The sequence below is a fragment of the Suricata suricatta genome, chromosome 2 (genome assembly GCF_006229205.1).
Source record: "Suricata suricatta isolate VVHF042 chromosome 2, meerkat_22Aug2017_6uvM2_HiC, whole genome shotgun sequence".
Classification (NCBI taxonomy): domain Eukaryota; kingdom Metazoa; phylum Chordata; class Mammalia; order Carnivora; family Herpestidae; genus Suricata; species Suricata suricatta.
Window position 1 is genome coordinate 81,300,521 of NC_043701.1, and position 15,198 is coordinate 81,315,718.

Sequence of the window (15,198 nt, forward strand, 5' to 3'; positions counted from 1 at the left end):
AACTGTGATGTAAGATAAAAAGTGAAAAATCAAAAAGAGAGATGTATGGATAAAATGTTAGTAGAAATAAAAACCCTGCTTCTCTAAGTGTTCATGGCTGGGGGCTTAGGGACTTCTTACCAAAGCTCCAATGCAAGTATGAAAGGCCCTCAATTCTTTCACAGGCCAAATCAAAGTGATCTGGAGAGTTCATGTACATTTGCGGTGTCGGTATACATCTAAGTATAAGAGCACTACTTGAAAGAATAGTCGGAAAATGAAGACATTATCAAGGTCAATACTCAAGTTGCTAGCTCACAATGATTTCTCTTTTTCTCTCTGCACAGGTCATTGTATTTAAGATCAAAGGTTTTGCCATTTCTAGCCAAATTTGAAGTTTGGGAGAAATGATATAAAGATGGTTGACTGAAAATTTGGCCAACTTTTTTTAACTTGAAAATTAATATCCTTGGACTGGAGTCAAAAAGATGAATATGTGAGTACACACATAGAGAATTATGGGGACTGAAGTCTTGCAGTTTTTATGAAAACATGAATAAAGGTTCTGAGCCTATGAAGTGCACTAACCCTTTACCTTCTAAGCACCTTAATCCAAGGAAACTACTGCTAAATCCCGTGTGTGTGTGTGTGTGTGTGTGTGTGTGTGTGTGTGTGTGTGTTTCTGTGTGTGCACATGTGGGCATTACTTTCCTGAGAGACACGGTGAGTACTTCCCCTGAGTGTCAGTGATAAAGGCTTTACAATATGCTCTTTAGGGTCTAATGCCATAGGCTGATGGCATTTCTGATTCAAATATGATTACTCTGATAAGATTTTAGAATTTAGTTATGACAAGACAATTCTACTTATCCTTCCTTCCTTCTTTCTTTCTGTCTTTTTCTTTCCTTTCTTTCTTCTTTTTTCCTCCCCCCCTCCACTTTTACTTTTATTTACAAAACTTTTCCCTAAGAGCAATATGAAGCTAAGCTAAGGATGCTGTCTAAAGATAAAGCAGGATTAAATTAGTTAAGAAAGACTGGATAAAGATTAATTTAGTAATCTCTCTTTGATTTCTACCTTATTATTTATTATTCAGATATTTAGTCCAGAAGTTGTTTAGGAACCTAATTATATAGATAATAGTTTTGGTACATATTATGTAATACAGTCACCAAGTGACACTTTTAATGTATCGAAAAATGTATAGAATATATGCATTGCAGAAATAATTCCTGAATATATTTGTGGATAGAGAATGTATCAGATATTAAACTGGTAAGAGCAGATACTACACTTGATCTCAGCCAAAAGGCTGAGAAGCGATGAGTATGTTCATGGAGAAAATGATGCTATGTACTACGTGCTATTGGGCATACTCAAGAAAGCAAAGGACAATAGGAAACGTCTGGACTGCTGTAAAGTACTTATCTTTTGACTAAAAATCAAGATTTTTAGTTACTTTCAATACTTTTAAAAGGCTATACTCAATAAATTAGATTTGAATATAAAATGAGGAAAACTTTTACCTCAAAACTGTCTTAGTACTTTGCCATTAATTTGAGAAATGAAATTCAAAAGACCATGTTTACTGTTATAATAAAAATATTTATTATAAAAATGATTACATATCTTTGTACATAGAGACAAAAACACAATTTATACATCAATAACTTAAGTGGGCCTGAACATTCAGTATCCATCTGGTACAATCCTAAAGTTCTTCCACAGATTTTACAAATACCAATGTAGACTATTTCTATTTTATAGAACTCCATTTACACAGTTGATGTTATTGAGATATTAATATTTCTTCTTCAGTATCTTAAAGATAGTTCACAGTGTTTGGGTTAATTAATAAACTGTCTTAAATCTTTGGTAAATACAAGTATTTATATGCAACATGTTTAAATTTCAGTAAAAACTGAACCATCACAATACTATGGTAAATAGTTCGTGTAATTAATAAATGCATCAGCCAGAGTCCCACCATCAAGAAAAGTCACTATGTAGGACTTCTCATGATAAAAGTCTGACATCCACAACAAATCATTTGAGGCCCCTAGGGCCACTACAATAAACACAACTCTAGGCCTAGGCCACAACGAAATTACACTAAAACGTTAAATCCAACATATACAAACAGTACTGATTATTTTACAAGGCAGAAAACTCTATTTTTTTCTATATCCCGGTTTATACATCAATTTGAACAGAGGAGTTTATTATCTCATTAAAGCTTATTATCTCACAAGAGTGAGAGAACTCTTTAAAGAAGCAATTCTGTTTTGAAAGACATTCATTCATCCTCTTGCCAGTAATTTAACTATGAAAATATAGATCATTTCTTGAAATAATTTGTAGGAAAAAAAAGCAAGATGCCTGCTTTCTCTTTCCTCTCCTCCCTCCCTTCCTCCTTTTCTTTCCTCCTCCCCTCCTTCCTTCCTTCCTTCCTTCCTTCCTTCCTTCCTTCCTTCCTTCGTTTTCCCATTCCTTTTGTGGCAGTTACATGCTAGACTGGCCTGTCAGCCTGCACATTATACTTGAGTTCCACAAAAGTTCCATATGCATTATAACTTTCATTTATCAGCCCTCTCACGATGATTCAAATGAAAGCATCCTGGCATGAAAACCTCTTTACTCCCAGACTATTTGTTAAAAATATCCCCCCAAATATTTAAATTCTAATGTTCTTAAGCCATTTGATAATTAGAAATTGTTTTTATAGACATTAATGCAGGAGTGTAGAGGATATAATTAAATATAAAGAAAATATATCTTGTTAATGGATGCCATCATTGGATTTCCACCACTACAGGGTAGAGAACAGCCCCTCGTACTGAGTTAGGTTCTGAATTCATGCCTTCTTTCCCTAACGTTGGCTTTTCCAATCTACCATTTCATTTATAAACAAAGCAAGGTGAGAGATATTGTTGTTACCACTTTGGGAATTCTCCTCCCCCGCTAACCGGCGACATCCTGAATTCAGTGCACATGTTAAAACTCACTCAAGACTAGGCAGGCACCTGGCAATATTGTGTTGTTCACTTATTACATGAAGTGTGAACAGGAAAGCAGCATAATGAGAACACTGTATTTATCAGAAGAGGTTCTCTTCTGAGGTTTTCCACAGGACCATTCCGTGTCTGCAACTTTGAATGAAATGTCTTGACTCTTTCTTACTCATTCAAGTAAATTCAAAGTAAATGTTATTCAGTCACCAGCTTACCCCCACTACAGCGCATAGAAATGTATGAAATGTACATTTAAGTACATATCTAATCACATGGCATAAACTATGCTCCAACCCTTCGATGGCACGGAAATACTGGCAATTGACATGTGGCATGCAATAAATACCAGTGTCTTATGCCATCAACCAGAGGCCTAAATATCAGCCTATTGAAACTACTAGCTTATATCTTCACTTCACTCGATTCCCATTCTTGTGGATAAAGACATGGACACCTGAGGCTTTCTTCTGCTTCAGGATTTGATATAAGCTCATATGTTAGGCTACATTAAAAGAATGGAGACTGGCCGTCTGTTAACACCTACGTTACACTCTCCTGGGTCACAGAAACGGATGTCGCTCCTTTTGTATCACTGTTGTGATCAAGGCGTTGCTTTTGTTTGTTTTTGAGGAAACAGGAGTTTACACACAGACATCAAGAAGCAGCACAGCATTGGCCCACTTTGATCCCTTAGAGTGTCCTGAGTGTCCCTTTTCACAGAGCTACTTTCTCCTTCGCCAGGTTCTTTGGTTCCTTGCTTGGGACACACCAATCGTCAGCCTCAATGCTCATCTGATAATGTTTGAAGGCTGATTTGTTAAAGACCGGGAGTTTTTCTACAGACTCTGAAGATAAAGCCTGAAGGAAGATGGGGAAGAAAAATCAAATTGAGGAAATGATTCATGGCATAATTTGTACTTGAAGTGACCATTCAAAATTAATCCAGAGGTAAGTACTCAAACATTCAAATACATCCCTTTAATTGATTCAGTAATAAGAACACACCCATAGTACGCTAGGCATGTATAAAAGAAAACTAAAAATAGCAAATGTTATTTCTACCCTATAGGGCTTGAAACAGCATATATACAATTATAAATTGGGAAACAGAATTTGTATTCAATATTTCCACGTGTCCCTTGTTTGGATATTGCTGATGTGATAGAGCTGAATAGCACAGCTCATCTTCCATTACAAAAACTTTTGCTATCCGTGATAAAGTCCTACTCTGATACAATTAACTTATTACAATTTGAGTCTATAAATCTATGATCTCTAAGTCTTTCCCAGTGCTTTGAAGACTTTTGCTCGTTTAAGAAATGAATACATGAACTATTTCATATAGTCAAAGTCCTCTTGGAAAATAAATCCCTTGCACAAAATGGGAGCCTATAAGCTTAATGTTTCAGTCGCTAAAATCTATAATACATTTTCAGTCAAAATGGTTGGAAAATGATTAATGAATCAGGACAGTGACCTTAACAAATAAATTGAAGCTTTATCAGAAATAGATAAAAACATGTACCAAGTTTTAAAGTTTAATCAGGAAATGCCAGACATCCCACTGACAGCTTGTGAGCGTTAGTTTTTCCTTTCCTGGATTTCTAATAAGGTCAGCTTAATGTCTTCTGTATGTTGATATCAGTTGTTTTCTAGGCTGGAACATTATTAGCATATATGTCCCACGAGTTTAAGTAGAACAAAGATACAGCTATTCTCACAGATGCCGAAAGGTGTTGATTTTAAAAATTCACAAGAGCATCTCCTCACTTGGAAGCTCATATGCTTCTTGAGAAATAATTTTGCTTCACTTGAGGTAGGGAGCCTGGCCCCACTTCCAGTTTGATAAGTTACTGTAGTAAATACTAAATGGTATATCTACACATGCCAAACAGAAAGTAAAATGACTTGTAGTCATCATTATTCACATTAACCCAGTGTAGGGTTGTAGTCATCATTATTTGCATTAACTCAGCTTGGGTATTTACTAAGGACCATGGAACTCGGGTCTGTAAAGGAGGCACTGTTTTCAGAAATACGATTGTTTCTATTGAATTTACAGGATACCTTTAAGTAGATGATGGCGTCTGTTCCATATCCTGACAAAGAGTAGAGATTCAGATCTCCTTGAAAGTACTTGGCATAGAGACGAGAAATTGGCAAGCCGTAACCAAAACCAGCCTGGGAGGGGGGAAAGATCAGTTATTGGCAAAGGAGTGGATATGATCACTGAAATACAAAATGGAGGACGGAGTTATCATCGTTCCTGATACTCATGTTCTAGAACCTAGATAAATAATTTCTGCTTCCAATCACTGACCTCCTGTAGAATTGTTTTTACCATTTTCAGCTTGCTTTATCATTCTTTCTCGTATCCCCCATGCCCAATTTAACTAAATTGACTATCTTGACTAAAGACTTCCTTGTAATCCTCGCTTTACATTTAGAATGGACAGGCTGGGGTGAACGTAGCCATTTAATTGGTCGTACCAAAGGAGCGTTCCGGGAATTATCCATCACAGGCGTTGGCGCAGTGGAGTACGTGTAACTGAAGAGGCGGTCGATGATTCTCAGAGGGACACCACCTCCTCTGTCCGAAATCTGAAACAAACAAACAAGTCACCAAAGCTCTACGTTAAAAACAACGCTCATTTACCTATAGAAAAATATTTTTGCCTTCATTTAAAAGTCCTCTGGTGTACCTGACTTTGATCTATTGCTCAAAGTGGAGAGCTTGATTGTTATTGACACATTTTTACTTCTCTCAAGAAAGACTCAAAAGAAACACAGAGAATGCTTACCTTAATTGTAAGATCTTCTTTTCCCAAGACAACAATCACTTCAATTGGTGTAAGGGAAGGGCAGTTTTCCTGGTGTTCAACTGTTGCTCTCATTGCATTCTAAGTAAATCAAAACCATAAGGAATTCAATGGCAGAAGAATGAGAAACAATAAATAACTGTTCTTTATGTTTAAAATAAAGGCAGCACAGAGGGCAATTCAAAGTTCCTATATTTTTTAAAAGTTAGTAGTAAAACAACTCTGTAAATAGCCATTTATGAATGTGCCATGCAGGATGTATAATGAAAAATATTCATTTACCATGTAATATAGCTTCTGGGAGTAATGTCTAATGGAAAAACAATTCTGCTAGCTGTCAAGTTCTTATTTGTAAGCTTAATTTAAATGTAGAAATTGGTTTTTATAGTCCATTTCCTGGCTCTCTCTTTTTTGTCCTTCCATTACATTTTACATCCAAGCACCAAAGACTATTACATAACAAATGAACAGTGAATCATTGAGCCAATTTATTGGCTTTTATAAAACTTGCTGGGAAAGGTTGTTACTATTTAAAAGGATAGTAAATAATTCTAAATTAAATTTCAATTTGCATTTGATTATCATCTTAGCTTTTACCAATGATGGCAAAATAACTCTAGGAGTTGGACTGTTCAATTTAAAAATGAGTGAAATAAATGAAAAAGATATCTTTTTTCCTTTAACAGAGAAGGAACTCAAACAAACTTTCAGAAAACTGGATGAATCTCAGGCAGATAACGTTTTGGTTTATCCTTTTTACCCTTTTTATAGTACTCTATCTGCTTTCTGGTTTGTATATAATACCAGGTTCTAATCATTAGCTGAAGTAAAATCAGATTTAAGTACAAGTAAAGTAAGATCAGATGTTTGTAGTACAACTGATACTTCACTGCACTAACATTAGAATAAGGTAGGAAACAGTGAGTTCTGAGAAAAGCTATGTCAGAATTGAGGCAACGGTCATTTTTTTTAGGCTTCCTCCTCTTCTAGTCCAAGGGACTCTTGAAAACCATTGTGGAACTTTAGGTGTTTTAGTCTTTTTTGTTGTATGTACAGTTTTCATTTGGCGTTAAAACCCAGGACAGGATTTGATCGATAGTACCTGGCTACCAGAGACCAGTACATTCACATCCTTTGTGGACTTGATAGAAATACAAATTCTCAGATGTACAGAATCAAAATTTCTGAGGCTGAGCCTAAGAATCTGTTTTAACGAGGTTTCCAGGAAAGTCTAATGCATACTGGAGTTTGAGAAGCACTGTCCTACAGTCTTGCTATTGAAAGTGTGTGGAGTGTGGACCAGCAACCTCACCTGTTGGCTTATTAAAAATTGTAAACTCCAGGCCCACAGCAGTCCCACTTAATCAGAATTTGCATCTTTTTATTAAAATGTTTTTTAATGTTTATTTATTTTTGAGAAAGAGAAAAAACAGAGCATGAGCAGGGGAGGAGCAGAGAGAGAGACACACACAGAATCTGAATTAGGCTCCAGGCTCTGAGCTGTCAGCACAGAGCCCAACGCAGGGCTCGAACTCACAAACCATGAGATCATGGCCTAAGCCGAAGTCGGAGGCTTAACCGACTGAGCCACCCAGGCACCCCCAGAACCTGCATTTTTAACAAAACCCCAGGTGATTCATATGCACATTAAAGTTGATCATGGACGGAACTGACTGCCTCCTGTGTATGTTCCAGACTTGGAGCTGGAGTGTCCTGTGGGGGCGGAGGTAGCAAGACCTCATTCCCTGAAACATTTACCCTATGATCTTCCTTAATAAATGCATGAATGATAGTGCTTTGACGGACACCTTAGAAAATAATACGAACAGGGAGCACTAAGACATCGTAAATCATATTGCTTATTGTCTAGTGAGTGTCAATGTTCCAATGAACTGCATGTGCGCTTTCAAACATTAACTGTAGTTTCTTTCTTTTAGGAGCACTGAAACATGTTTGGGAGAGGACGGTGATGCTCCCATTTAGTGGAAAATGATAAAGGAAATAAAAATATAGCCTGTGAATTAAAAATAAAAAACCCACAAACTTGAAATTATATTGTGAAGTGTCATACCTTGAACAGTTCAAAGAGCATATGATGAAGGTGAGAAGGAACATATACAATGTGAATTGGCTGGCCTGGAAATTTTCCTAGAAAAAATTTAAACTCATTTAGAATAGGTAAGCGAGTATTTATTAAAACAAACTTCCACATCTATGTGAATTAATAGATACTCCTTATTCTCAAGATTAAAACACTCCCCATCTTTCTTTCTTCCGAAACTCTACCCAAAGACCATCCCTCTTAAACAGAAAACACAAGTGGCTTATTTTCAAAATGCTATTACAGTTGCTGCCTTGTGCTCTGATTAATTTTTTGCATTTCTCTACCAATGTATAAAGTCAGATGAAGTGAGTCACAAGGCCACTACAAATCAGATGATGTGAATTATTTGTTTCTGCTTTTAAAACTTTTGTACTGGGCAATTTCAGAGTTAAAATTATATGCATTTTAAGAAAGAAGAAAAAATAAATGTGTCCATAGCATGACATCAAAATGAATGCTAGCTATAATTTTCATATTTTATGGGAAAACAACACTTCAGATTATTCTTGATTTTTTATCACCCAAACATGAAATCTTACGAGCTAAATAGCTTACATTTCATTGAGAGGTTAAAGAAAACAGAGAAACAAAAACCTCATAATACTGTTTGAGAAGAAAAATAAAAGTCTTATTCTCTGGTGTCCTAGGCCTTGGCAAAGATTGAATCAGAAAACAGAAGGTCGGGCACAATTCCCTCTTTATTTGATCAAACAGTTCAAGCAGTTCATCTACAAGTATTATGCAACAGTGCGGTTAATGCTTAGAGGTATTTTTCAATCTTTATTTGAATTCCTATTTTTAATTCAGCAATTATATTTACAAATCCCTAGTCCACGAGTTAGGGTACTTTTAATTCTAGCGACTTAATTTTAACTTTTTGTTCTTTTTTTTTAAATTTTATATTTCTTCATTCTTGACACAGAGAGAAAGAGAGTGTGCTAGCAGGGAAGGGGCAGAGAGAGAGGGAGACACAGACTCTGAAGCAGGCTGCAGGCTCCAGGCTCTGAGCTGTCAGCACAGAGCCTGATGCAGGCTCGAACTCATGGATCACAAGATCATGCCCTAAGGCGGACCCTTAACCAGCTGGGCCACCCAGGCACCGCAACTGTCTTCTTTAAGAAGCACCACAGGATAATAAAAAACAGTGCCTGGCAACATTATCACTTCAGTGTGGGAAGACCCTATCTTTTCAGGTGCCCTAGAGTTGAAGTCACTAAAGTATGCTCTGCTTCCAAAACAGTGGTGAATACGTATAGTGCAATTTAAAACAATTTTTTAAAATTTAAAAACATTTTTAAAAGAACATTTAACATGAGATCTACTGTCTTAACATCTAAGTGTACAATGTAGTAACTGTTAACTATAGGCACGGTGTTGTATAGTAGATCTGTAGAACTTATTATTCTTACATAATTGAGATTTTATACCCATTAGACAGCAACTCCCCACTTTCCCCAGCCTCTGACAGCCACCATTCTACTCCTTGCCTCTCAGAGTCTGACTATTTTATATGCCTCAGATAAGTGGAATCACACAGCATTTGTCCTTCTAGGACTGACTTATTTCTCATAGTAAATTTAAAGTGGTTTTTTTTCAGATCTTGTGAGTAACTTCTCTGGAAGGATATAGCCACAACCAGTGGCTCCTCTGATTTCTGGCCTCCCTGACCCCCATATCCTGTAAAAAGCTATCTTTTTGATATAAAATACTCTACTACTACTACTGCTGCTCTAAATCTTAAATTGTTTGTTCAAACCATTCATCTTTATGAATCAGCAGCAGCAACTGAATATGCCCAATTGGAACTTTACAGTTGAGATAAAGAGAACCTTGGCTTCAGAAGAAGCGTACAAAGTCCAGACAAGTTCGGAAAGGAAAAAAGCAACACAGAAGTTGTTCCGTATTTACAAGAAGTAGTCATCCTGGGAAAACAGAGAATTTTCCATAGATTAAAATATGTTGTCTTTATAGCTTACCATTCACTTGTGTGAGCTTTAATTCTGGTGATGTTAAATAATACTGGTCACAAAGCATCTTTGAACACTCAAAGGCATCTGAAATAGAAGGGTTTTTTCATAATGATGAAATACATTTATGCCAGGTAAAATTTTCACGTGATCTTCAGTGCGTGTACTACACTGTATTCTAAATATCTAAAATACTCTTTAGAGTACATGCTTATGTAGCTGAAAAAACACCTTCTAAGTATCTTATTGAAGAAAAAATTAAGACAGTGGTTAAGTTATAGCTGTAGCAATAGAAATATGCACACTTTGGAGATCAAATAAATATATAAGAATATGGACATTAGCCATTCATGTTCGAATTTTTATAATTTTAGAAACAAATGTTTAAACCCCTGACTCTCCAAAGCAAAGGACCTTCATGACAGCATTTATTGAATTGATACAAATTCATTCACAAAGTCACCTTAACTATAGATATGTCTATCATATAGTATGTATTTTCAATCAGGAAAATGCAGAAATCTAGAAATTACCTTGGATCACAGCTGCCACATCACAGTTTGGATCAATACTTCCAATGTGAGTTGGGTTTCCTGTCTGTGAGTCACTAAATATAAGAACTGTTGACAAATACAAACAGTTGTTGTAAAAATCAGGATAGTAATGGTTAAAACTACCACTGTAAAAGAATGTGAGCCCCTGAATAACGGAACATCTGGTTGGAGTTTGGCTTCTATTCTCCACCCATCTCTGTGTGTCATGACCATGATGAGCTGACTTACTATGCTGGTTCATCAGCATCCGGGTAGAAATACGGTTCATATAAAATCGATCCAAGAAATACTGAAGATTTTGATTGGTGACTGGGTCAACTGTACAGCCATCTTTATATTCTAGGATTCCTTGTGCCATTGTAGGAACCACGTTGTGGTGTCTATTTCGAACCGTGATGAGAGTATCTACAAAACTAATCCAGAAAACAGGAACAGTTAGTGAACGTTCAAGGAAGCTTCATTCACTTCTATTCCTTAGGTTACTTCTAAGAAAGCTAAAGCTTTCTTAGAAGTACCCATCTGAAGAACTCAATGATAAAGTGTTTGGATGAAGCTTTATGAAGTCTCTTACTACAGATTCTTGGACTACGGTAGAGGAGACGGTCTCACAGAAAGATTTATTTTGCTTCTGAGTTACATGTAAACATACCTGCTTTCTAACTGGTGAATTCATTCTAAGAACTCATTAAGCATTCTTATTAAAAAATAATAATTAAATAACAAATACTATAGGAGAGTATTCTAGAGTGCCACTGTGGGAAAAAACTGAAATTTCTTGTCAGACTTATAAAAAGATTCTTCTTTCTTATTCTTACAGCCAGAAACTGTCAGTGACTCTGGAGGAAAGTGGTCAATCTCCCATGACAATGACATACATTAATATTATGACAATGACAATAGTAAATCTGCCTGCAAACCCCATCATCAGAATAATTTTACAGTAAAAACAGATTTCCTTAAAAATAAAAAGTCCTCTGCACTTGCTCGTGCTCAGCATCATTTTTAATACTGTCATTATCCATTTTAAAAAACCAACAAGCCCAAACTTGTCATTTGTAAAGGGAAGATTATTTGTTATTCAGAGTTTCAGCTCCTTTAATTTAAGTTCTAAAAAAATCTTAGGAGTATGTCTGGAAGTAGTCAAAGTTTTAAACACTTCTTCCAATGCATAGAACTTACTCTGATAAAGCTTTCTGGTCCTCTGGGCTTTTCTCATGGAATTCCACCAAATCCATCAGGCTCTGGATATACCTATAAAGTGACAGGTGTGCTTTAAGTTTTAAAACTGAATAGTCAGATACAAGTGGCTAACTCATTTCAAAATAACTGGTAAAGAAAAAGTGTTATATTGAAAATTAAAGCTTTCTTTCAGGACATCTGGAAAACCAGATTTCTAAAAAGAAAAAAAAAAGGAGCTACAACTTTAACACTTAACTTTCTAACATAACATTTATATTTCTTTAATCATTCCAAGTCAGTTGTCAGTTTCATCTGACAAATGTTTTCTTTTTCTATAGCATTTAGAAACAACTTTTTAAGGAAGGCTTCCTATTTTTTTCCTCCTATATTCATTCACATGTGAATAGAACTCATGAAAGTCAGTAAATTCTCTGGATTGAATATGAGTTTCAATTCGTAATTGTTTAATATGTGTTTCACATTGAAATTGCTTAGTAACATAATATAATGTAATATAACACAACATAACATAACATAACATAACATAACATGTATTTCTTGAATCAATGAACAAAAAGCTGTGCAGTCAGAGGATTAGAGTGATGCTCAGGTGACTATCTGCGTACCCCGGTCCTGGTCTCTGAAAACCTGTTCTTTTGGGTGATTTATCCTCTCCAAGCCCCAGTATCCTTATGTTTAAAATGAGATGATAATAACACACTTATTAAGTACAGCCTGCCTGGCAAATACTGTTTTAAGTACTAATGAATTAGCTCATTTAATTTCATTGACATATCCATTTGAAGCATATACTTTATTTTCCTCAATCACAGATGGAGGAATTGAGTGATAGAGCATTTTAGGTATTTGCTAAGAATTCTCTAACTAGGAAAACGCAGAGGCAGGATTTGAACCCAAAACCTGCTGCTAATCAGTTTGTAAGTAACAAAGATTAGACCCTCTAAATAGTAGTCATTCTTGTCTATTTCTTGAGTGAGATTTCTTCTGCAGTATCAAACCCTGTCTTTTATTATTTAAAGTGCAATTATAGTGTGAAAGTATGCACTTTATCAGAGTAAAATGTCTGTTCATAGCTTTATAACTGTCTTTAGGGTAACTTACTCTAAATTACTAAAAAATCTTAACATCTTTCAAAAATATTCATTATTCAGACCACCCGTTTTCCAATTATGATAATATAAGAATTCATACTCAGATATTTGTCTTAAAAACAGAGACTATTTCAGAATGATTGACCACTTACCAGCTTTTAACTAATTGCACTGAAGAGGTATTGACTAATCGATCAGGGAGGATGTCAATTTCTTTCAAGATATTGGCCAGCCTCACGGGTAATTCTTGTCGCAAAAATGCAAAGGAAGTTCTTTCACATGCATTTTCTGAACCTGTAATAAATCACAATTATTTAGTTTTTGGAGAAAAGTAGATCCAAATGATACATCTGAATAGCATTAACTGTCCAATATTGAACACATACACATCATAAAATTATAGTTCACACTCAGTTGGGTTATTATTTATAGGTAATTCAGAAGTAAGTATCTCCTTCCTTGTCTTTTTCTTTCTTTATTTTCTTTTTTTTTTAATGGCCTATATGAGAATTATTGTTTTATTTTTTTGGAAGAGGATTCATTTCCATTTAGTCAGAATATCCCATAGCTCAGTCATCACCAGTATGCCAACCAGACAACTTGGTTCTAGATATGAAATTGAAGTAAAGGGATAAGACGGTGGATACGAGTCATGTTTCCAAATTAGTGGTAAATAATATCACATTTAAATCCTTGAAAATTTCCTCATAAGATTACTGCAGCAGGTTTGTAAACATTTTTGGCAGTAATGCAAATATGTGGAAAACCAGGATGGTAAAGAGACAAATTTGTCAAATGCAGAGAAACCCTGTGAACGGGTGCAAGGTGGCTAAGGAATAAAATTCCAATTAACTTGAGGCTACTTTATAACATTAGGAATCTTCTCCAAAGACTAGTATGCTGCAGAGGAGCGGATAAAGTTTTTAATTCATTGTGAAATGGTGATTGAAAGCAAAAAGTATTTTGACTAGAAGCGCTGGGCAGAAAGATGGGCTCAAACCATCCAGTATCTGCGAGTCAGCAAGTGGCTTCACCTGTAGGCACACATTGTCAGAAATAAGGCAGATCTAGGAGAGGGCAGGTGCACAGGCGTTAGGCTCTAGATCTCAGCAGGATAGGGGACTCTAGTTATTTTAAGCAGTGAGCCCAGCCCGCCCTGCTCAAGGGCTGAAAGTTAAGGCAGCTCCCCAACCCCAGCGTCCCCTCCCAGCCCTACTTCCCATCTCACCAAAGTCCAGGAGCTGCTTTATGGACAGCGGGGACGGACTGTAGCGCGAAAAATGCTCGACCTCGCGGGGCACCAGGCTGGCGCCGCTCAGCGAGCCGGCGCTGCGCATCACGAAGCGGGCCGCCTTCATCTTGATGCCCACCCTGCCTGGCAAACGCTGGGGCTGGCTTGAGGGACGTCGGCTGAGGAAATCAAAACCTGGGTCCGAGGAGGGGGCGGTGCGCGTCTATGGAGAGAAGGCAGGTGGGTTGGCTCTTGCACCAGGCTTGGGCTGAGGTTCGGGGGTGCTTCCGAGTGGTGGTGGCCGGCAATGAGTCGGAGGAGACTCAAGTTCGCGTTTGGTCACCACCCGCCGCCTCCCGCGGTTTTATTTGTGTCCCCACACACTCCCCCCCAACTCCAACGGGGAGGAGTCACTGGGCCTTGGAGACGCGTCCAGAACTGGGACCGTGCCAATCAGCTCAGATAAAGAACTTTGGGCCCCGCCCCGACCTCGGGGTCCTGTCGGGGGAGAGACCTGGCACGGGTACCCGAGGCTGTGAGGAGAAAGCGGAGAGGAGAAAGATGAAGCGGGTATTTGGAAGTACTTGGGCTCAAGATCAGCCTCTTGGCACAGGGTAGGGATCGCGTGGGCTGGGGACCCGCCCCGACTCGTCCTTGTTTACAAGTGCGAGGCAGTCTCAATGTCACACATTCTTGGCCAGAAACTATTTCCAAGAATCTGGGCTCTGGGATGTAATTGGTTCCTGCTCAGAGCGGGCTCTTACAGTAGCCAATCAGCTGCATTCAAAAGTATGAGCTTCTCTACCATTGGACAGTGAAAGAAATAAATAGCCTAAAGAATTCTTCCAGCTTTTTCTCCAGAAGCGAAGGTACAAGTTAGGAACTGGAAGTTCCTTTTGCTGAGACTCAGACCTGAGAAACAGCCCCAAATACATTTTTTTTTTCCTTGTGCCTATAAAAGGCCATCAATTTGTTTTCTCCAGTAATACATTCTCTTCGTTAGGTTTAACATGGTTAATGAAAAACAAAGTTAAAAAGAGATCGATTAGTCAGTTTAATTTGCCTTCTTCCACTACCAGAGAATTTGCTCACTCTGTTTTCCTGTACAGAATGTACTTAATCCAAATCTTTGCCTAAGACATTCTTTTCTACTCTGAAATGTCCAGCACATACTATGTGCTGCAAGAGATCTTTCCTGATTGCCTCTCCTCCATCCTTTTTCCAATATGGCCTTTGTCACTT

At 37.2% G+C, this 15,198-nt stretch overlaps 1 protein-coding gene and 1 non-coding gene across 2 annotated transcripts; both read right to left on the bottom strand.

Annotated features, from left to right (window-relative positions):
- Positions 1-1,117: 1,117 nt before the first annotated feature.
- LOC115286218 lies at positions 1,118-1,303 on the bottom strand. Its single transcript, XR_003905958.1, has one exon. It is a non-coding gene; the product is annotated as a U2 spliceosomal RNA (small nuclear RNA).
- Positions 1,304-1,563: 260 nt separating this feature from the next.
- On the bottom strand, positions 1,564-14,569 carry PDK4 (pyruvate dehydrogenase kinase 4). Its single transcript, XM_029929265.1, has 11 exons — positions 13,954-14,569; positions 12,878-13,019; positions 11,614-11,685; positions 10,663-10,847; positions 10,414-10,500; positions 9,890-9,967; positions 7,881-7,957; positions 5,792-5,890; positions 5,481-5,591; positions 5,058-5,171; positions 1,564-3,848 (listed from the first exon to the last, which is right to left on the bottom strand). Exons 1-11 carry the CDS (start codon positions 14,081-14,083, stop codon positions 3,705-3,707), a joined length of 1,239 nt encoding a protein of 412 aa, XP_029785125.1. The 5' UTR covers positions 14,084-14,569; the 3' UTR covers positions 1,564-3,704.
- Between the last annotated feature and the right edge of the window lie 629 nt (positions 14,570-15,198).